This window comes from Muscardinus avellanarius, assembly GCF_963383645.1.
Source record: "Muscardinus avellanarius genome assembly, chromosome: 6".
Lineage (NCBI taxonomy): Eukaryota > Metazoa > Chordata > Mammalia > Rodentia > Gliridae > Muscardinus > Muscardinus avellanarius.
Genome location: NC_137791.1, coordinates 83733727 through 83758673, shown reverse-complemented (window position 1 = coordinate 83758673; position 24947 = coordinate 83733727). Strand labels below are relative to the sequence as shown.

Genomic DNA, 24947 nt, shown 5'->3' with positions numbered 1-24947 from the left:
TGATGTAGAACATTTTTTCGTGTACTTATTGGCCATTTTGTATCTCTTCTTTTGTGAAGTGTCCATTCAATTCAATTGTCCATTTCTTGATTGAGACTAAGTATATTTTGAGTGGTCAGTCTCAGATAATGAGAGGAATATATTTCCCCAGGAATCACTTTCTCATTATTTTGTTATTAAGCAGAAAGCACATCTCATGGTATTTAAAAAATTAGAAATGCAAGCCCACTTATTTCAAACATAAGTGCATATTTTCTTAAAATTTCTCCAGAATTTTCACCATGTAATTTTTTTTCTTGAACATTACTTTAAAAGATTAATTTTAGAGTAGAAAAAAGTATTTTATCTATAGTCCTATTGTTATTCTTTTTATCTCAAAATGTGGGAGATAGATGGAAAATTATAAGATAATATTTAAAGATATATTTGCTAATGTGGCAACTGAATTTGTTTGTATAAGCTAATTAGACTTATAGGCTTGAACAGTGAGCTTCCCTGTTGATGAGCTTATTGCTGAGAAACAAAATGTAGCAAAGAATGGTAACTTAATATTCTCCTGGTGCATTTCAATGACCAGGAATTATAAGAAGACACTGACCATAAATGGATTGTAGATAGCTGAGCACATGAGAATAGCTATCTGATAAAGCAATATATGCTTACATTTTTGTAGAGAATTATAAATAACCTAAAATTAAGTATAATGTGGTATAAAAAGCAGTGTATAAGACAAAAATGGTGGATGACTAAAATCACAAATAGTTTTTATTAATACAGAACTATGATTTTTCAGTGGTTCAGAGTAAAGCCTCTTTGGATTCCACTGTAAGGGATGGGAGTGAGTGAGTAGATGGGTCCCAGGCCTCTAACCCTATCTCAACCACAGCAAGTTGGCTTTTGTCGCTTCTGTTTAGTTAGGATTTCACGTAAGCCTTTGGGAGGGGTAATGGGTTTAGGATGCAAAACTTGACAGCTTGGAAGTGGTGGTGCATTACTTGAGAAAAAAAAAAATTAGGAGTGTACTTGGGAGGCTGAGACAGGAAACTCACAGGTTCAAGTCAGTCTCAACAATTTAGTGAGGCCCTGTATAAATTAATAGGGCTGGGATGTGTAGCTTTGAGGTTTAAAAAAAAGCTTTGGAAACTACTACATATATATTTTAAATACTTCTAAATCATAGTTCCAAAATGCTTTTATTAAAGAATAAAGCATTGTGTATTTTTATCTGCTGACATTGGAAAAGGCCAACTATTGGACACACTTTAAGGTTAAATTCTTTCAACTTCCAAGAACATATAGCATCTGACACATGAAACACACACACATATTTTGTGGTACATATTAAATATATGGTTAGGTTATCAGTTACACTTCAAAAACTGAAAAAAAAACCGTTTGTAAATGGGTACATGAAAACCATAGTGATTTTCAGGTTAAAATGATTTACTAAGCAAATGATAATAAACTTTTTTTTTCCTCAATCTTCTATTTCCCATTGTGAAAAATAAGAATGTTTTATTCTATTAACCTTTTAGAAGTTCCATGTGGAAAACTAATGATGTTGAGATCCACAAAGTGGAAATTTTTAAAAATATCCAATTCAAAGATGCCTTTAAAAGTGTCCCAAAGTTACTGTATACTGAAGAGTAAATTGCCTACTGTAGATTCACTATATGGAAATAACTCAATTTTCTGTCAAATGTATTTTCATGTAGTAAATTTCTTGTTTCACTTAAAATGTTTTAATTTATCCTTAGTAATGGATTAAAATAAAAATAATATAATGTTATAATTCTGTAATTAATACTGTGTCAACATAGTCCTAGCAAGATGTAATCTATCTATTTCTAGGAATGTTACTAGGATAGGCATAATGGTTTAAAAGTGCAAATGAATTTTTAAAAATTGTATTCTTAGGGAGAATGATTACATTTGGAGGCAAGCTATCACTATATGAGTCACTAGCTGTTGAAGATTTATAATTTTTACATTCCAGGCACAGGAGTGAAAGAAACATTGACGCTTTAGTCTTAAAAGTGACCTCCTCAGCACTCTTTCTGTTTGTGGTACTGGGGATTGAACCTAGAGGCATTCAACTTTTGAGCAATAATCTTATTTCTTATTTGAAAACAGGATTTCTCTAGGTTGATGCGAGTTTCACTACTAGCTGAGGCTATCTTCAGATCTGCGACCCTCCTGTTTCAGCATCCCAAGAACTGGAATTATCGGCATGCATCGTCATGCCCAACCCCAGTACTCTTCTAAACTGTGAGAAATTTCATTAGTATTGGGAGCATTACTGCTACAAAGCATGATAGTGGGAAATGGGGAACCGGTTGCCTTCTGTGTGGGCAGTGAGCAGCTTTACCCCAGCCGTGACTCCTACAATGCAAAGAAGTCGATAGTAGTTTTGCATTCACACATTGATATATTGAAGGGCTCATGCCACAGTTATTTGTAAAAACAAAAGACAGATTTTTTTATAAATTATGGATGAATCTTGAGCTATATGGTCATTTCTAGACTTGACTTAGAATCTTTGCAGTTTTCTATTTTTTTAAGTACCAAAATAAAGAGTTTCTGAAGGATAAGTTTTTTTTCCTTTGAATCCTTTAAGGATTGCCTAGTATAGATGCTACTGCACTTTCCACTATACTAGGTCTTTCCTAAGTGCTTGTAAACACTGTACATTAGGAACCTTACACCAATAAAAAATTAAAAAAAGAAACCTTCAAGGTTCTAGCTATTTCTACTACCAGTCAGTCACTCACACTAATGCTTTCAGGTTTCCAAACAATAAACTTCCTAAGGATAAATAGTTTCCATATTCCACATTGTGTTTTCTATTTTTTGGTACGTTCTCATAATCTTTTATTTCAAGAAGAAAAAACATTATAATTGCGACTTTATACATGAGAAAATAGACCCAAAGGTATGGGTCAACTACTTGGGTCTTAGAGTAATTCAGTGGGTTAACATTAGGTAACTCTTAAATCAGGTTCTGCATCAGTATGTCCTACCTTTTAATCTAGTACAGTCATTAAAATAAGGTGAAACTTGAAAGCTGAGTCAATAAGATTCAAAAGGCTGGGAAGCCAATGACTATTTCATGCTTCATTTCTGGTTTCAGATAGCTCAGGCTTTTCTATTCCTGGCAAACTAACTTGTTGCTGAAAATTACGTATAGCATATCATGTAACTTATCAGAATGGCCACTATTTCATAATCTCATTTCATGTACCTTTCCACCTAACAAAGAAGGTGGATTAAGCATTTGACAGGTTCCTCCCTCTTTCCTGGGAGAGGTCCACAGCTTTATTCCCTGAGAAGGTGACTCTGTCACATCAGCAAACTCTGCCCATTCCATTACCTCATATTTTCACTTCCTGCTGAGGTTTCCTCTTGAAGAGTCAGCTAAGTCCTTACGATAGGACATCCTGTTTCATGTCCAACATAAGTCATTTGTTCAGACTCTTCTGTGACTTTCTTAAAACTGGTGTCCATTGGAATTTGTGAGGAAAATCAGTACTTACCTATCAGAAGTAGATACTGTGAAAGCAGATTAGTAAACAAGCATAGAAAGGTTCCTGTCTAGCTAGACTCCTCAGAGTTGCTACTAAGCTAACAAAAAGGATGAATTTTCATGAGACCAATATCATAGAGAGAATTTCTAAAGTGTGTTTCAGCACAGAACCTCCATCCCTCTTTTTATTGGTGCATTGTGAATAACAGTGAGACTCCTTGTTATATAACTGTATGTGCACAGACATGATTTGGGCAATTTTATTCCCCAGTACCCTTTTTTCCCCTCTTCTCTTTCCTCCCCCTTCCACTACTTTGCTGGTTTCCCTTCTATAGTCAAGAGATTCTTCTCTCTCTTTTCATTTTTTCTCATTAGATTCCACATATAAGAGAAAATAGAACCCCTTTGTAATGAAGCTTATCAATAATTTAAAGATCTAGATTTACAACTTAGGTCTTTTTTTTGTGGGGAGTACTGGGGGTTGAACACAGAAGCATTATGTCCAGCCCTTTTTAGAACTTCTATTTTGAGAAAAGATCTCACTAAGTTGCAGAAGTTGGTCTCAGATTTGTAGTCTAACCAGTCTGAGCCTCCCAAGTCATTGGAGTTACACGGGTGTGCCCCTGTACCTGGTCAGGCTCATTTTAATTATTAGATTCTTTAAAAGGTTTTGCCTGATTTTTACATTTGTGAAGTTGAATTTCCTTACTTTATTGGGATATAAAAATTAAATTAACTACTGAATGTAAAGGGCATAGAGAGGGGCCTTGATAAATGTTTCTTCTCTTTAACTCAGGGAAGTGATGGTGGTTTAATGAACAAAGAGTAAATTAAAAATAGAAAAGTGAGACACTATATAGATGGTTCTAGTGACTACTTTTTCTAGTTTAGTGATTTATTTTATTTCATTTTTCTGGGGATGGAACCCAAGGACATTCTACCTTCAAGCTACACCTGAGCCCTTTTTTTTATTCTTTATTTTGAAACAAGGAGGGTCTCAATAAGTTGCAAAGGGCCTCATTAAGTAGCTGAGGCTGGCCATGAACCATGATCTTCCTGTCTCAGCTTCCCAAGTACTGGGATTATAAGTGTGTGCCACCACACTAAGCTAAGTTTAGTAATTTTTAAAGCATTATTTATTAGATGAATTTAGTGGTTCCAAAGTTGGGTTATAATTTTCCTAAATGCACATGGTAAGAAAGCCAACAAAAATTGCATAACATCACTATGGATAGAAACTATTCATACGTTTTAAAGACAACAGGTGAGTGTGTGTCTCTGGAAGGTCCCACCCAAAATATAATTTATTGCTTAACTGTTGGCATTTTCACTTGCTTAGTTATGGAGCAATGGTTGGGTTAGATTAACCCATCTGTTAGTGGTAGGTTTACCTTTATTTGCAGATGAGTGCCAATCAATTACTTCCAGGAAAACCACTTGATGACTAACTTTAGGCATTGCTTTCATCAGAGAATAATAAAATCTTGAGATGTCACATATTTAAGTTGAAATATTTTCCATATAATTCTAGTTATTATTTGGAATGGAAATAATAAGTGAGTTTATGATGATATATAACATGGATATAATCAGGAAATTTATATCACACAGAAAGGTACCTACTTACCATTAACTTGAGCGGATGAGACATCTCTTGTATTCCTTATCTTCTGATTTAAGATGCCATGGATTTTCTTCTCTCTAACTGTCCTTTGCCCAGTAGAGGGGAACTGGAACGCCATAATGACATCTGCTTTGATACTGTCTCCCTCTGGACTATGACACATGGGAGAAAGGTGCATATTCAGAATGCATATGGTATTGTCCTATACTTTTTTTTTTGTGGTACTGAAGGTGGAACCCAGGGGCCTTTCTACCTCCAGGCTATACTCCCAGACCTATTTTACACTTTATTTGGAAACAGGGTCTCACTAAGTTGCTGAGAACCTCACTAAGTAGCTGAGGCTGGCTTCAAACCTGTGTGATCCTCTTGTCTCAGCCTCCCAAGTGTTGGGATTACATGCATGTGCCACCACTCCCAGCTTGTCCTATACTCTATCTTTCCTTGGTTTATGCCTCAGTTTTTGAGAGTGTCAAGAGGTAATTATAAAGCCACTGGTTATGTTTTGAATGTGTTTCTTCATTAATCTGAAGGCTTTTTATAGCAGGTGAAACTGAGACATAAAAAGTCGTCATGTTCTCTTAAGCCAATCAATCACACATATGCTACCTGAGTCACCTCTACACCATTTATGACAACTGGCTCCAACCCCAGTGTAGTCATTAAAATGATGCAAACTTATATCCATAAAAAAGATGGGTTCTTTTTGAACATCTCTAAGTGTTCTTTGAGTTTCAATATGTCTTCCTTTATCTTCCATTCCCTAAGGTTTGGTCTATTGCACAGTTTCTTGAACTTTTTTATATAAGCAGGTTCAAGTGCTTCCACCTGTGGAACTGAATTTTTACATTTTCTTAAAATAGGAAAATCAAACGATTAAAATATTTTTTAAAAATAAAAATTAATATATATTGATCTGCCATGTCTCATGTTTTTATATCACAAAAGTTCAAAGCTTGAAAAAAAACACTAGAAGCCTCACTTCCTGAATCTTTTAGCTAAAAAAGAATAAATCATATCAATTCTGAGATATTTTATATATTGTGGCTCATTGAGGCTTGGAATACGAAGATATGAATCATTAGAATTTTAATGCCAAATTGGCAAACAGGTAATCAAATAATTTTTCATCTTAAATAAGAGTAACTGACACTATTTACCACATAGAATTGCTCTGGATACCCACAAAAATTGCATAGAATTGGTGGCTGCAAAATCCAAATTTATAACACCAAGATAATGTTGCTAGAATACTATGGTGAATCAGAATTTGAAAAGAGGGCAATAAATCTAGGATGTTCCAGCATTTAAAAATATTTTTAATCTCTTAAGTGGTTCTAATTCATATTATCCTTATGAAAGTCACTAATTATAGATAAAGAAGTTGGAGTAATTCTCTCAATAAGGAATTAGTTGTGGTAAGAAAATGATTATTTCCTTAAAATAAATCTATATCTGAATATATTATTTTTCTTGAATAAAATGAATCATACAGGTTCATGGGTCATGCCGATGGCATACGTGTTCTGCCATATGATTTTTCAAAAAACACAATTGAAACCTCTGAGCAACATTTCCAACTGATAAGACCCTTCCTCTTCCACTGCAATGAAAATAACATTTGATACAACAGGGCATATTTTCATTTGGGCATGACTCCCATCACTAGGGCATCATTATGGACAAAACTTATATTGTATTTTGCAGTCAACTTTGCCTTCTTAATTCTTGTGAAATAATGTATTTGTCAAAAAACATACAACTTGGTGCATGCAATGACCTGTTTCTGTGTTTTCCCAAGGCTATGGGTTGTGGTAGATTCCAGGCCATGCTATCAAGTGGTTATTCTTGGTTCTGCCACTTGAGGTAACTCTCCCTGGGAGAACTTTGAATATATTACCTCCTCCACAAATATTAATTTTTAATTTACAAATGGTAGTCAAACCTACATCTTAAATTGCTGGGAGGTAATGTTATATGAAAAACCCTAGCTGTGAGCCTAGTGCATATAGAGACATACAACATATGAGGGTGCCTATATCCTCTGCCCTTTATTCCTCCAGGCTTGTCACTGCAACTTTGCCCAAACATACATACGTCAGACTGAGTACTTTGTTCTTGATGTAGTACTGGTTTAAGACTGAATCAATAAATATCTCATCCACCTGTAATAGCATTGAGAAAAACTTGAGTTAATAAGATTTTTGTAATAAGACTCTGCCCTTTAATAAATGTTATAACAATATAAATAAATTTCACAGACGTGAAATTATTAAGTCAGTGGCTCTCAATCTTCACAGTGCAACAGACTATTTGCTGGATTAAAAACAAATTATAGATGATGCGTCTCCTTTCCCAGAATTCTGGTTTCAATAGGTATGACAGGGATCATCTAGACTATATATGTTTTGGGGGTGGTACTGGAGATTAAACCCAGGGGCATTATACCTCTGAGCTACTCCCTCAGCCCTGTTTTATTTCTTATTTTGAAACAAGGTCTTGCTAGATTGAGAGTCTTTCTAAATTGCTGACACTTGTCTTCAACGTACTGTCCTCCTGGTTTAGCATCCCAAATACTGGGATTACAGATCAGATGTCTGCCACCATGTTTGGTGAACTTGATTGAACTCAGGGGCATTCTACCTCCAGGCTATACCCTCAACCTTATTTTATCTTTTATTTTGAAACAGAGTCTAAGTTGCTGAGGGTCTTGCTAAGTGGCAGAGACTGCCTCTCAGCCTCCTAAGCACTGTGATTGAAGGTGTGCACCGCCCTGCCCCACTCACTTGCACAGCTTTAACAGTCTGCCATAGCATCATGCTGCTGTGCTTTGTCACACCTAGTGATTGCTTTACAGTATCTCCTAGCAATCGCTCGGTGGCAACAGTGTCAACTGAATGCAGATACTGTAGTCCCTATGGAGGACAACCAAGTGAGTGTGTGTGTGTGTGTGTGTGTGTGTGTGTGTGTGTGTTATGTTGGAGATTGAACCCAAAGGCATTCTACTTCTGAGGTATACCTGCAGCCCTACTTTATTGAATTGGTTTGAAACAGAGTCTTGCTAAGTTGGGGAAAGCCTCACTAAGTAGCTGAGACTGACTGAAAACCTGCAATCTTTCTTCTTTAGCCTTCCAAGTACTGGGATTATAGGCCAGTGCCACCATGCCTGGGTCCAACTTTGATTTTGACACCCACCGCCCCCCCAAAAACAACAATAAACGCAAGAAGAAGGCTGTTTCAGGGAGCAAGGAACAAATTATGACTTATTTAGCACTATCAGGAATTCAGAGACACTTTATTTAGGAACCAAAATATTCATAATCCCCTTTAACCCAAACAATTACTCCTTGAAATAGAAATTATTTTGGCTCCTATTTTACTACTAGCCAAGGAAATTATGACTATGATTTTTCCTGGCTTCACACAGATAATGATGAGCTGAGACTTGAGTTCAGCTCTTCTTTCTGTGAGCCCCTATCTCTTTCCACTGAATCACACAGCCTCATTGTAAAATGTGATACAATTTTTGCTTCAGTTTTTTCCTAGAACACATAGTAATAAAGTTTTAAATAAATAGTTGTCCTGCTAGGTGTGGCGGCACACACTTGTAATCACAGCATTCGGAAGGGGAGGCCGAGACTGGAGGATCATAGACAGCTTCAGCTACTTAGTGAGGCCCTTTGCAACTCAGTGAGACTGTTTCAAAACAAAGACTAAAAAAAAAAAAAAAAAGAACCACAAAATTAGTTGTCCTAATAGTAATGTAGTATATAACACACACACACACACACACACACACACACACACAACACACACACACAATCAAATGAAGCATTTTAAAATAAATTGTTAGTAACCAAAATATGTCTTTATCTGTACTTAAATAAGGAAAGACTAAATTTGGTAATATGGGGCTTATGTTATGAAACTATTTTGCAAGATTTTTTTTGGTAAAAGTGACATTGTTATAATTATTTATTTTTATGTACCTCCAATACTATTATTCAGTAACTGGAAAGAAAGTCTGAAATAAAAGAAAAGGCAAACTGAGGCGAATGGGGATAAAAGTGATACATTATAAAAGGAACAGAAATTAATAGCAGCTGAGTATTTAAAGGAGCTTGGTTTATAAATTGTCCCCTGATTAAGTCCCTCCCACAACTGACTCTTGGCATTAGTAATTTTTTGTGAAGGCATGGCAGCATTCTTCAGGTAGTGAGCCTGGTAAAGGATAGCAAACCCAGAGTTGGTTGGGTTCCCTGGGAAGACAGGAGCTAAAGGAATAACAGAAGAAGAATCTAAGTTGAAGTAATTTACACAAATACAATAATAAAGAAGTTTATTTTTTCTGATTCAAATTAAAGGCCCTTGTCTCTAGAAAGACTCATTACTTAGGTCTGGAATGAACCCAAGGATCTTCAGTTGACAGAAGCAATCTGAGGACAACATTTTGAGAAAAGACGTACAAGATTTGATTAAAAAAAAAAAGATTCCAAACTAAAAAGCTTATTATATGGGAAATCTGAGAAAGCATGAACATAAACTGTCCTGCTGAATAGAAATTATATAGAAATGAGCTTTCAGGAGATCCTAAAATTATGTTTTTCTAGCAGATTAAGGATTACATCATCAGAAACATTTCTGCCAACATTATGGCATTCCAAGTTCTCAGCAGTTTTGAAAGGCACCTTCTTTTATTTCAAAGCCATGTACCAATTTGTTATAAAATTATTATTGCTTACACAACCTAATAGTCATTTGCAAATCCAATCTATCACTGTGGGGCATTTGTAGAGTTTTACAGTTGGAATTAGTCTCCTAACAGTGAACAGCGTCCTCTTTTCAGGGTAGTACTTTCTGTGTGATGATTTTGGAATGCTGGATATTGCGCTGAGATTAAGTTTGAAGAGGGCAATTGAAGGTTAGTGGGGTGTTTAATGAAAGAGTTAGGGAGAGGTTGACAACTCAAACAGATACACCCTGCCATTCAGCTCTCATTCCTGAACTAGTTCTGTTTACACAAGGCTTCACAACTGGCTTCTTTCACAGCAATCTATGCATTCATCATTCATCTTCAGATAGATATGCTACTGAAGGCTGGTAAATGGAATATAAAAAGCTTTTTTTTTTCTCAAGGTAACACCAGATTATATCCTAAGAACTAAAAGAATAAAAAACATGCCCATGAAAAATAACCTTAACTGGGAATATAGTACACGACTATAATCCCAGTACTTGGGAGGCTGAGATAGAAGGATTGCAGGATCGTGGCCAGCTTCGGCATCTTGACAAGGCCTTCAGCAACTTACTGAGAGTCTGTTTAAAAATAAAATAAAATAAAATAAATAAATAAATAAATAAATAAATAGATAGATAGATAGATATGGCTGGGGGTGTAACTCAGAGGTAGAAAATAACTTTAGATTCGATTCTATTGCTTTCTCCTCATTATAATAAGAGGGTGTAAGAGACACTTTCATTTTCGTTTTTGTGGTACTGGGAATTGACCCTGGAGGAGGCATTCTGCCTCCTCCCAGTACTTGGGAAGCTGAGAAAGAAGGATTGCTGGTTTGAGATCAGCCTCAGTAACTTAGCAACTCTATTTAAAAAAACAAACAAAAAAGGAGACACATTTTAAAAGACACCTTTACCATTAAGTAAAGTTAAAGTTACATTGCTCCAACTACTAAACTCAAAATTCAAACAGAAAATAGAGTGCAATTGCTTTTTAGCCTTGGTTAAGAAATTTAAGGGTCTGACATTGAAGACGTGATGGACATTTAAGGGCCTCAACATCTGTCACCAGTTTACCTGCTTGGTCTTCTATCAGTAGGTAGAAGGCATGGCCCTTGTTTTTCTGCTACCTTGCTCTTCTCAGGCTATTCCTTTGTTCTGTAGCATCCTCCCCCATTCTGCTAGCTCTGCTTTTCCGAATATAATTATTCAAGATCTGTCTCATGCAACACCTTCTTAGAGGTTGGTCTTTCACCCTCCAACTAATCTCTCTTCCTGTTTTTTTTTTTAATTTCTCTTACACCTTCTACTACTTAGCATAATTGCTTCTATAAATGTGTCATTTACTTTATTAAACTGGAAATGCTTTATGAATAGAGACAAGGCTTCTATATTCTATAGTACTTGGTGTATAATAGATTCGCAGCATATTTTTGTTGAATGAATGAAATTAAACATTTATTTACCAGAAAGGCTGACATTTACTAGGATACTATACAAGAGGTTTTTGTTTTAAGCTCCTATATATATAAAAAAAAGAAATTACAGAAGAATTATTTGAAGGGAAGTTTTTCTCCTTTTGGACATTTTTAGGCAGTTTGATTTCTCATGGAAAGTCCCTCTCTGGTGAGGCCACACTCGTAATAGCAAGGAATAATTATCACTGTTGTCTGCCAATTGTGTACCAAATGCAAATTCTCTCATATTCAAGCTTATTTGCTTTTCACAGGCATTTGGGGTGAATACTATTATTACCTGCATTATATGGATGAGGAAGTGACTTACCCAAGGTGACACAGCAGTGAGCCACGGAGCCGGGATCGAAGCCAAGGCTACACAGCTTCAAAGCTTGTAAATGCCCTCCAGTGCTGATCTCAGGGTGAGCACACTGGTAGGTTCTCACCAAGAGCTTCTGCCCATCAAAAGGCAGTGGGATGTGCCTGAGTGGACCAGAAACTACAAATGTATCTCCAAAAATAAAAGCCATAATCTAAGTAGCTTTTATTGCAATCCACCAAAGTTGTTACTATATCTATTTATAATTCAAAATATTTTTGATTGGAGAAGTCAACTGTAAATCATTCTCCCAAGCCTGGATGCAATAGTCATTCTGAGCATGGAGTGATACTCCCAGGATTTTGGGGTTTGTTGGCCATTTGGAGCTCAGGTGTAACTTCTAGAGTTTTTGGCCCAGTGCTGTGTCTACTGGGGAAAGGAGTTGGATCCAGTGTCATATGAGATCTGTGGGTGTGTGGGTGAAGTGCCATAGACGTGTGCCTTTCTGATTACCGAAACCATGAAGTAATGAAATCACTAAATAGGGTGTAATATTGTGTGATGTTAGGAGTCATTTCTTTGATTGAACTAGTCCTTCTGTAATGCCTTTTTGTGAAATATAAAAAGAAAACAGGCATCTGTGACTAATCATACAGAGCAAGTAGCTGTATGTTGGACAACTTTATCCCAAATTGGTATGATACTGGTTAATAATTGGAATATTTTGGAGATTAGTAGGCAAGTTAAACTTAGAGGATAAAGAAGTTTGTAATTACAGATTACAGAAGATGAAGTATTAACTTTTACTGTGCCACAAAAACCTAGATCTATAAATTACTTTCTAAAAAAAAAATCCCAATTTGGATCTATTTAACAATTGTACTAAATATATTAAAAGCTACAGTGCTCAATGCAAGGGATTGCATTAATAAATAATAATAAATATTAACATTTATTATTAATAATAAATTTTAATATAATTAATAATATTAATTATTAATATTATTAATACAATAAATAACAAATAATAAATTATTATTTAGAAGGTTCATGTCCTCTCTAGGTATATTATCTTTTAAATCTCTAAATTTGGTTATTCTATAAGACACAGAGAGAGGATTTTCTCTTATCTTTTACTATACAGCCTAATGTACTGCAGCATTTGCTGAATGATGAATGATAACCTACAGTCATCCTATGCCAGAAAACCTACTTAATCGTATGTTATCTGGCAAGGTGAAAACTGTGCTGTATTTACAACTTTATCAAGAAGTCTAGACATGACTTATATCTCTTTCTCAAAACAGTTTCTTCAAAAAGCACACTCTTTTTTTTTTTTTCGGTACTGAAAATGGAACCCAGGGGCATTCTACCTCGGAGCTAAATCCCTGGTCCTATTTAGTCTTTTTATTTTTTGAAACAGAGTTTCACTGAATTGCAAAGGGCCTCGCTAAGCAGCTGAGGCTGTCCCCAAACCTCAATCCTCCAGTCTCTGCCTCCTGAATGCTGGGATTACAAGCGTATGCCACCATGCCTGGCTAGATCCTATGTTCTTAATAAACTTCCATGCTCCATAATACTTGGCATCCAAATTAATAATGTATATAATTTCATTTTCCATTTATCATTCCACAAGTACCAGAAGCTAAATATTTGTTCCTGTTAGTAGGGCTAGATGTGTAGTTAAAGGTTTCATCCCCAGTGTACCTCAAAAAGAAAAAAAAAGGGACACATATCTCTACCCAGAATGCTTTCTTTCAAACCTCAACTTTGTATCATTTATAAGTTTTATAACCTTGAGAAAATTAACATTTTTGTACCTTGACTTTCTCATCTATAAAATTTGGATAGTAATTATATCTCATAAAGTTGTTATTGGGGATATACCAGAACAATACATATAAGATTCCCAGTGTGGTGCTTGACACTTGATATATTAGTTATTGCTTCTATTATGGAATTATAAACTTATAAGTTTCACATTTGTAATTATCTTCTAAAGTTAAATGTTTTTGCTATTTCTCAAATATATCCCCCACATGAAGCACTCTCTCAGTGACTGTACTCAAACTCATGAAACTTAAATAATAATGAAAATGATCCACCTATTTGGAAGCATCACTGACTATGGATGATTCCCAACTTAAAATGGTTTTACTTATGATTTTTTGCTATTACAATGGCCAAAGTCTATTTACTTCAATTGAAAATGATACTTTAAATTTTGAATTTCACTCTATTCCTAGGATAGCAATATAAGGTATGGCACTTTCTTGCTGTGTCGGGCATCTATAGTCCTTAATGTACTGTATTTTCAGCATTTTGAATACAGATATTTAATAAATGACATGAGATATTCAATCAATACTTTATTATAGAATAGGCTTTGTGTTGGATGACTTTAGCCAAACTATAGGCTATGTCAGTGTTCTGAGCCTACTTTCGGTAGGCTAGTCTAAGCATCATGTTTGATGTGTTAAGTATATTATTCAGTGCATTTTTGGCTTATGGTACTTTTAATGGGTTTATCAAGAAGTAATCTAATCATAAATCTGTAGCATCTTTACTAGTGTTTGATTATTGGAGTCTTCTCAAAGGATGATAGAAGAAATAAGTCTGTCCCACTATCTCAGAAAACTGGGATAAGTTTTAACAGTATCTGAGAATACGCTCATTTTACTTTTGTTTTCCATTTACATTCAAACCAGAAGAGCCAAAATTATGCAGGAGAACAAGACGTGCAACCTGTCTTAGTGATTTAATTAGCACGCATACAGGAGAGAGAGAAGAATCTGGTTTTACTCATTAGGATTTAGTAACAATAGACAGGAGTGTCTAAAATGAGGCATGAGCCCTTCCTGTCATTTCTCTAAAGCAAACTTTTAGGGGGTGGAGTGGTAAGGAGAAGAACACTTGCTTGTTTAAATAAGAATAAACTAATACAAACCATGGTAACCCTCTTTAATAATTTTCTCTGAAATTCTTCTGCACTTATTTTCTTCACCTACAATTTAATCTTTAATATATCATGTCACAGTGGCATCACATGTATTACATTTCTCCAAAGAGACTGGGAGCAATTTGAGAAAATAGATCATATTTCCTCTTTTGCTAAAAAATGCAATAAGCTCAATAATTGATCTATATATTGGAAAAAGCTTAGGTTATTTTATTGGTTATAGTAAAAAACTGATATTAAATACTGGATTGTTACAACTATCAACTCAAAGTATTCTTAGATGCATTAAAGATCTAATATAAAAAAACTAATGTGTGCATGCATGTCTCTAACATCTTGTACTCCATTAAGATGTATAACTATAATGTACCAATAAAATAAATAAATAAATAAATAAATTTTAAAAACATGAAAAAATAAAAAGTATAATTATAAGCTTAATAAAATAAAATATAGCAAAATATTTTTTACAGGGAAGGAAGGAAGGACTACTCTAAAGAAACCTCTAAAACACATTTATATAGCTGTGAGTGGTGATTCTCACCTATAATCCCAATACTTAGAAGGCTGAGACAAGAGAATCTCAGATTCAAGGGCAGACCCCACAATGTAGTCTGTCTACAGACACTCAATGACCTATAAGTAACCTAGAAAGACCCCATTTCAAACAAATATAAAAAGGGCGGGGCATGTAGTTCAGAGGTAGAATGCCCTCGGTTCAGTCCTAAGTACTACACAGATAGAGAGACAGACAGACAGACAGACAGACACACACACACACACACACACACACACACACAATTACACAATTAGGTAAAAAAGAGTCGGGCGTGGTGACACACGCTTGTAATCCTAGCATTTGGGAGGCTGAGACTGGAGGATCGTGGTTCGTGGACAGCCTCAGCTACTTAGTGAGGCCCACTGCAACTCAGTGAGACCCCGTTTCAAAATAAAGAAAAAAAAATAATGTGGCAGGGTTGTAGCTAGGAGGTCAAATGCCTCTGGGTTCCATCCCCGGGCTGGCAAAAAAAAAAAAAAAAAAAAAAAAAAAAAAAAAAAAAGAATAGAATTATTTTAAAATTATTGATATTTTGTTTCTTGATCAATATTAATAGAAAACAGAATAGGTCATAATATTGTCTATAATAAATACACTATTAATATCTAAAAAATGTAAGGAACTCTTGTAAAGCACTATGAATAAAACAAACAAAAAAGCAGTTTTAATAGAAAAACAATCAAAGAATTTGTACAATTTATATAAATGAACGTTCTGGTTATCAAGAAACTAATTGGTAATTAGAAAATCAAAATTAAATTGTGGATATGATTCAATTTCATTCCTGTTAGCGTGAAAAATAATACCAAGAAAAGAAAAAGAAAGCCAAATAATGCCAAATAATTTGAACTGATTATCTGTGTACCTCTAAAATTAATATTTTGCAATCCTCACTTGAAGATTATGGTATGATATTGAGGAGGTAGAAGAGAAATAGGCAGGTAGGGAAGAGGCCTTGGTAGAAAAACTTAATTTCCTGAGGGGCAATGAATACTAATTAACTTCCAAGGCTCCTAAAAAGAGCCCAGCCCTTCCAAGGTTCAGAGATAAGAATGACCAAAGCTTCACAAAACTATCTGTTTACTAATCAACAAACTCAGGAGACATCCCTGGAGCAAGTCTGACACCTCGACTGAAAGGAGACCCCTCAAAGGACATGCAAATATCCTATGCAAAATTTAAGAACTGACTCCAAGTAATAGAAGACATGCAGATATATATAAACTCCTAGACCAGTCACCAGGATGGTTACCCACTCTGGGAACCCCTCCCCTTTGGGGAGCTTTTCTCTCTTGCAGGTCCAGTTAGCTTTGAGAGAAGGTGGGGTGCAATTGAAGGCACTTGGTCTGGGCTACACAGTGGTAATGACCTGAAGGCCTCCACTGGACATCAAGGCCAACTAGGATCCCTAGGGGTGACCTGCACTTATTTTCTGGCAGATCGTATGGACTCTGGGAGAAAGCAGCTTGCAACTGAAGGCATTTGGCTTGGGATACCCTCAAGTATTGTCCTGAAGGCAGCTGCTGGACTTCAGAGTTCCGACAGCCCTTAGGGGTGTTCTGCCACTTTTCCCTATTCCCTTCTGTTTCCAATAAACTTCTTGCTCCCCTTCCTGCCATCTGCGGGTGTCATTCTTCACTTGTCGTAGACAAGAGTCCGGTAAGGAAACACCATGTTTCTTCTCAAGAAATCCTGTTTCAGTATTAGAAGATGGAACTTGGGGGAGGTAGTTTGGTTATGATGGTGGAGCCCTCATGAAACAGAGTAGCACCTGCATTAAAGGTAGTTCTCTTGCCCCTTCTACCATATGAGGATATAGCAAGAAGATAGTTTTCTATAAAACAGTATATCACCAGATAAAGTGAGTTGCTACTTTGATCTTGAAATCCTGAGCCTCCAAAACTGCTTGGAATACATGTTTATTGTTTAAGTCATATAATTTATGTCATTTTTGTTACAGCAGCTGGAACATACTAAGATACCAATTGTTGGCAAAGATGCAGGTACATTTGAACCCAGTGCACTGCCACTCTGAAGAGCAATCTGCACTAGACAGTCAAATGACTCAGTATTAGAGCTTGCATGTGTTCTTAAGGGGTAAGTAGGAGTCTGTTTAGTGCATCATTTCTTGGGATAACAGGCAAGAATGTGGGCAATATATGGTAGATATAAAGTACAAATCACTATGCAGCAGTTAATAGAAATGAATTAGATGTACATTGAGCAGCATAGATACATCATTAAAATGTTCTGAGTAAAACAGGATAGAACAAGAATAATTTATAATACAATAAATAAATTTAAAGCACCTGCACATAAAGCAATATATTTTTCCAGGATGAATATAAACAAAATAACACTTATAAAACACAGAATGGTCACTTGCAGAGGTGCCAATATGGGCTTATGTGAATAACAAAGAATAAATAAAAACAATTACAACAAGAAAAGAGTCTTGCCTCTACCCCTGCTGATAATATGCATTCATCAACTCAGCCTGTAGTGCCTGAATGCTAGATACAGATGCTTAACTGAACTTAAAAATCCACTTGAAAACAGTTTCTATTACAAATATACCTTTGCATTTCTCTCACTTAAGACCTATTAAATTTCTGCCTATTTACTTCAATAAAGACAAACTTTCTTTGTAACTTAAAATAGCAACATTAATATTGGGTATAAAACATAAAATAAATTTTGAGTTTCCCAGTAGTTATAACATTCTTACTACTTAAGAAACTTGCTAGCCAGGCATGGTGGTGCATGCTTGTAATCTCAGCATTTGGGAGACAGAGACCGGAGAATCGTGCTTCGTGGACAGCCTCAGCTACTTAGTGAGGCCCTTTGTAACTCAGTTAGACCCGGTTTCAAAATAAAGAATAAAAAATTGGGCAGGGGATGTAGCTTGGAGGTCAAATGCCCCTTGGTTCCATCCCTAGACACACACACAAAAAAACCCTTTATCTTTTAAACTAAGGCAGATTTATATTATTTTTAAGTTTTTACATTGAGGGGGTTATGTGGAATCATTTAGAGTAAGGGGGCAAATAAGGTGTTGGAATATATATGCAGCCTTCAGGTTTATTCAGGCATTCCTCAAAAATTAATTGCAAATCTCATCATTTAAGAATCTCTGAATATAAAAAAGAGAAGGACATATGTCAATACACAAACATTAACTATTGGTTGGTGGGATGAGACAAAAATGTATACAATTTAATGTTAATTGAAAATATAGATTATAAACATCAATAGTAGTCATTATTATAAGTATGTTGGGATGGAGTTTGCTATGAGCAAGGAGTAGATAGTGACAGGAAAAATGTCAATTTATTTGAGAAAAAAAGGGAATGTTTGGAATAAGTGGGTTTTTTTGTTTGTTTGTTTGTTTGTTTGTTTTGACTGAAAGAAGCCAGTGCATTTGTCATTTCTTCCCTTTTAAAATAACTCTACAGTCGGGCGTGGTGGTGCACATTTGTAATCCCCGCGCTTGGGAGGCAGAAACAGGAGGATTGCACAGGCTCGAAGCCAGCCTTGCTGGCTTAAGAGACCCTGTTTCTAAATAAAAATATAAAAGAGGCCTGGGAGTGTGTCCCGGAGGTAGAAAGGTTCCAACCCCAGTACCACCAAAAAGTAAAAATAAAATAAAATAGAATAATTCTATAAATTAGTGCTTATTGTCAATAACTTAATCTGAACTGATTTTGAGTGAGAACTCATGAACATCTAAGCCAAACTTTATACAAGTAGCTGTGTATTTTTCCCTTTGGGGGGAATTCTGCATTTTTATCTTTAACAAAATGATTGGCATTTAATTAAGATATTATATATTAGGACTGGGATTTTAAAATAATATACATACAAGTTAAAATTAATATTATTGGTTATCCTTTCTCTCACAGATTAAAAATACTCTTAAATCTTAAAATGTGGCCTTAGGAAAAGAAAAAGAAAAAGTGTGTCATCTTATAAGAACCATTTTGGGCATAGTGAAGCGTTCCTTTTAAGAAAATACTAGAGTGTAACTGGGAAAGTAACATGCTAGAATATCTGGCCCCATTTCTCTCATCTTTAAATGAAATGGTTGTGTTAGGAACTGGTTTATCAGGATCAAGATGCCAATTTGACAGGGCTGGGATGGAGCCTAGAAACACTCCAGGTGATTCTAACACAGTTGGTCTGAAAATCATATTTCTGGATATACAGGAAATGATCCACAGCATTCCTTCCACTTGCATTATTCTTTGATAAAATGAATTTTATCAGATTTACCAAATTTTCACTCATCTCACGTAAGTCCTTAAATTGGTGTATGTTCTTTTGTCCAGAAATGCTGTTGACCCGGAGATCTGAAATTCTAAAAGTGCCATGATAATATTCCATTTTCTGGCCTGCGGTCAAAATTAAAAGTAGGGAATTAAATGCTTTGGGCAAAGATTTCAGAATCTAAAGCCTAACTACAATGGGGCTAATATGAAGTCTTAAACATATCCTGACCTTTCTAATTCCATAAAAAATAGTAAACATAATAATGTTTTATGTTGATAATAGCAAGTGATATTTTTGAAGTGCCTTGCACTGTTTTGTTTAATCTGCAGATACTAATGCATTTTATCTTCACACCATTTCTCTGAGATTGGTATCACTCTCATTTTACAGATGAGGAAGGTAAGATACATTGGCATTAAGCAGTTTGCTTTATGTTATACAGCTATTAGGTGGCCTACCCAAGTTCTGAATTCTAATTAATTGGCTCTAGAGCTTGGACATTCATTGCCCCTTGCTGAGTTTATATGGAATGTGTAAACCACCATATTCTACTGAAAGTGGAGGTAAGTCAACATACCTGTAAATTTTGATTTGTAACAAGATACCCTGACACAACCTAGAAGATTATGAAAAGAAAGAATAGGAGCCGGGTGTGGTGGTGCACGCTTGGGAGGCTGAGACAGGTTCGAAGCCAGCCTCAGCTACTTAGTGAGGCTCTCAGCAACTTAGTAAGACCCTGTTTCCAAATAAAATATAAAATAGGTCTGGGAGTATATCCCGGAGGTAGAAAGCCCCTGGGCAATACCCCTAGTACCACCAAAAAAAAAAAAAAAAAAAAAAAAAAAAAAAAAAAAAGAAAAGAAAAGAAAAGAAAAGAAAGAATAGGGACAAACTGAGGTTTCTGTTGAGAACAGTGTATAACAGGGGGAAGTCAATCAGATCTCTTCTTGGCTCTCAGGAAAGTTAAGAGAGAGCAAGCAGTTGGGACTTCTGAGAAATTTGGTAGTGTTAGCAGTAAGACCAAGAGGGGGCAGGAAAGCCATAAAGAATTAAGCAGGGAGTGTAGCAGCCATGAAACCACCTGAATCCTTGGCCATCCCAGCTCAGATAGAAAGCAATGAGTTTCTTGACTATTGACTCAGGAAAGAAAGAGGGACCTCAAGGCATAGTGACTCCTAACCAACATTTCTGGATCTTGTAATGCTTTTTGTCTTCTTGATTACATATCTAATACAATCCATATTGGTATAAAACTTTTATACCAAACTTTTCTACTTTTCTACTTTTAAAACTTTTTATAAACTTTTTTAAAAACTTTTATACTTTTATAGCAAAGGGGTTTTTTGATAATCAAATGAATTGACCCGAGAATTTTTTGTCACTGGCATAAATTAGAGCCACACGGGATCCCAGGATATGGTCTTAAGTTCTTTTAGTCTTCTAATAGAGGTGTCCCTCCTTCATCAAGTCTGGTTAGTAACAACAGATAAGATCTTTGAAATAAGCAGCCCGAGTCAGGCATGGTGGTGCATGCCTGTAATCCCAGTAGTTGGGAAGCTGAGACAAAAATCACAGGTTCATGGAGAGCCTCACCAACTTAGTGAGGTGATCAGCAGCAGTCCTCAATACCACAAAAAAGGAAGAAGGAAGAAAGAAGGAAAGAAAGAAGCCTGCCTGAGCTTATTTGATTATATATATGTCCATGTGACAGTGGCAATGGCAGTGTAGAGATTTGTAAGACAATGTAAATGGTTTGTTTTCTGCACAGAAAGGTGCAATATAAAATGAGAGAATTTATAGATACATTATTTGTGTGATCATAAATATAAAAATGTAATCTTTGAATATTATTTTCAAAGAGTAAAATTTTGTCTAAAGATAAGTGATAATATCATGCCATACTTATGGTTTATAAATTATTTTGAAATTCATTATTTTATTAGAAATGTGCTTTTCTTTTGCCTTAGAAATATTGGTGGGTAATACATGATGGCTATGAATAAAAAGAGCCAATTTCAATAACAAATTTATCACATTCTTATCTCAAAACATAAAAATTATGAGTTATTTACCTTGCCTGCTAGTAGATTTCAGGCAATGACTATTTTTGAAGTTTGATGTAGGTTTTCAAAAGAATACTGGACTGGGTGCTCTATAGAGATAGGAAATATCTCTGCCTTGCTTAATGCTATATCCTGAGAACCCAGAAAAATATTTGTAATGGACCTTACATAACTATTTGTTGATGAAATGATAGAATAAATTTTAGAAGTTCTGAATAGGGACATTTTCAGGTAAAAGTTCAAATTTCATTTCCATATATGCAAGTGAAATTTTGTGGAAAATGAAATTAAACTGAGTAGAATGCCTAATTTTACTTACCAGAGGATAAGAATTGAGCCAGAAGGCCAATGGTCACCAGTACTACTGCCAGTGACAACACAGTGAGAAGGGTGATCATCCATGGCTTCAGATCTTTGTTTTGGGTGCCAAATACTACCACTCTGCAAAAAGGAAAGTCCACTTGTTACTCACACATTATGGTGGTCTCAGGTTTTCTAGTTCTCTGGAATACTTTCATATTGCTCTAGCCTGCCTTTCACAGCAAGAAGATATTTGTATTCCACTTTGGCTAATGCCAGTTGGCCTGAGGAGAGGTGTTAAAAAAAATCAGGAGATGAGACTCATAATGTTGCTCCTGGTTTCTATTTCTAGGGTCATTTGGTGTTCCCCACCCCATCAGAGCCAGGACTGACTGCTCTTAGCAATGTGGTCTAAAGTAGAACACATGCTTTTTAGAGAAGGCACCATTCCTTGTACCTTTTGATTAACAATTGTGCTTATTAAGTATTTATTCACATGAATGTTCATCTACAGTTAACTAAAAGCCATCAATGGGTTCCACTAATCTTATTCATCTTTCACCACTAAAACCTAAGGAAATGTCTGGTACAGAGTAAGAACATTACCAGTCTTGGGAGTCAGGCAGGCATTCTACCACCCTTACATATGTCATAGCGGAGGCTGAAAGAAAGATACCTGTTTTGGTAGAGTGAAGGGCTTAGCAGGGCCCAGGTCATCTAACTAGTGCTCTATCACTACAATTTACAATTATAGTGAACACTGCTTACTCACTTTATTAGTTAATCATTTCATGTATAAATTGATAACCTAGAGCCGGGCGTGGTGGTGCTCGCTTGTAATCCCAGCGCTTGGGAGGCTGAGACAGGAGGATCACACGGTTCGAAGCCAGACTCAGCTACTTAGTGAGGCTCTCAGCAACTTAGTGAGACCCTGTTTCCAAATAAAATATTAAGAAAAAGGTCTGGCAGTATAGCCCGGAGGTAGAAAGCCTCTGGGTTCCACCCCCAGTACCACAAAATAAATAAATAAATAAATAAATAAATAAATAAATAAATAAGCAAAATTGATAACCTAAATTCTTTGGAAGTAGAAAATATTTCTCATATTACCTTCATAAAATTTACTGTGATGCTTTGTATCAAGTTAACTTTTAATAAATATTTATTGATTTACAGATTTTTTTAAATATAAAACATTTTTAATATAAAACTATTTTTATTTGTAAATGGAAATAAAAAGGCACAAACTATTTGGGTACTAAATAGTTATGAAGATGACAATTTGGGCATGAGAAATAAAAGTATAAAATAAATTCAGTAGAACTTGAGAGACCTAAATTCTGTTTGGTATAGAAAATATTGACCATGTGAGCACTGACTGATTGAAAAAAATTTAGAGAACTAGCTGTGGAAACACAATATGTCCTTTTATGGACAAGATCTCATACACTTCTGTGTAACAGAAAACAGAAACTTCACGGGTGTGACATCACTTAACTTTTTTTTTTTTGGTGGTATTGGGGTTCCTGGAAGCCCTTCTACCTCCGGGCTACACTCCCCGACCTATTTTTACATTTTTATTTGGAAACAGGGTCTCCTAAGCCAGCACGCGCGGCTGGCTTTGAACCTGCGCGATCACTCCTATCTCTGCCTCCCAAGCGCGGAGATTACAAGCGTGCGCCACCACGCCCGGCTCACTTCACCTTTTAAATATCTGTAACTTAAATTTAGAAGTTAAAAAAAACTTAATGACTACTTAATATGATTTAATTTCTCTCCAAATGAGAACACTGAGACTCAGAAATCCAAAATGATTTATCGCGTAAAATTGAACTTGTAGTTTTCTCAAACTCAGGTTTTTTAACCTCTAGGATACAAATGTATTCTCAGTGCCAGACTGCCTTTCCATTTATTGCATCTGAATTTCATGTTATTGAAAAGCAAACACAAAAGATCAAAGAAGAAAAGCCAGAATTTGAGGATATTTACAAGACTTGAAATCTAGTTATTTTATCACAGTACATTTCCTGTGAGAGAACAAATGGAGAAAGTAGACGACAGAAAGGTCACACCCCTACTGCCACGGCACACATAATTTCTATTACAGACTGAACCTTGGGATCATGTAAGCAGAACAGTGGTTCCATACTAGTGACAGACACCCTGCTCAAATGCCATGGCAGTCACATTTTCAAATCTCATAGAAGGAACTATGAGAATCTGGGTCAAAATAGTGACCAAAATGTTAAAAAGTTATCATTTAGACTGGTTATTGTCTAAGGAAATCATTTGGGAAATGTAGACCATGCATAACATGGACAAATTACAAAACCTTGGGAGCCATAGCTTAAAGCAGCAGCTACTTAATCCTATATGAATTACCTTTTAGCTCGCTACCAGCTTTTATGGATGTAACCAAGCAATGTATGAAGGTAAAAATGGACCATCACTTTCCTACCTGGAGAGGCTGAATTAGTCATTTGCTTAATACCACTTCAGATTTGAAAAGGAATATACTCAGTAAAGCCTTTTGGAATCTAGCCCATTTTAGAATAAAGATAGCTGTTTCTTCATGAGTTTTTCCTGCTTTACTTGCACCCATAAAACAAACACAAGTATATTTAATTTTTATTGCTGTGTCATAAATTATCACAAATTTTTGCAGCTTAAAGCAATACTCATTTATTAGCTCACAGATCTGTATGTGGCATGGTTGTACTCTCTACTCATGCTCTCACACAGTGAAATCAGGGTGTTTGTTGGAGCTGCTTTTCTCATCTGAGATTTATTTGTCCTCTTCCAAGCTCACTCAAGCTTTAGGCAGAACAGTTCCTTGAAGCTGAACTGAGGTCTATTCTCTTCTTACCTTTCAGAGGCCTCTCTCAGCTCCTAGTTGCCACCCATTATATGCCAAGATGTCTCCATATTCAAAGCCGGAGTAAAGAATCTCCCTCACATTAAACATTTCTCACACTACACCTCTTTCCAGATAAAACCTAGTCTTCTTAAGATATTACCTGATTGTGTGAAACCCTCAAAGACAATTACTTTTGTTTAAGTCAACAATTTGAGATCCTAATTACATCGTCAAAATACTTTCACAAGAATACCTAGGTTAGTGTCTGATGGAATAACTAGAAGAT

General features: G+C 35.7%; 1 protein-coding gene across 1 annotated transcript in view; it reads right to left on the bottom strand.

Annotated features, from left to right (window-relative positions):
* TMPRSS11A (transmembrane serine protease 11A) overlaps nucleotides 1-24947 on the bottom strand; it is a gene marked incomplete at both ends in the record, with an annotated part of 54058 nt that overhangs the window by 14595 nt on the left and 14516 nt on the right. Inside the window, 5 exons of the mRNA XM_080697234.1 lie at nucleotides 475-513; nucleotides 5151-5299; nucleotides 7242-7309; nucleotides 19445-19563; nucleotides 21824-21945. Of these exons, the coding sequence (XP_080553360.1) occupies nucleotides 475-513; nucleotides 5151-5299; nucleotides 7242-7309; nucleotides 19445-19563; nucleotides 21824-21945 (497 nt within the window). The remainder of the gene's footprint in view (nucleotides 1-474; nucleotides 514-5150; nucleotides 5300-7241; nucleotides 7310-19444; nucleotides 19564-21823; nucleotides 21946-24947) is intronic.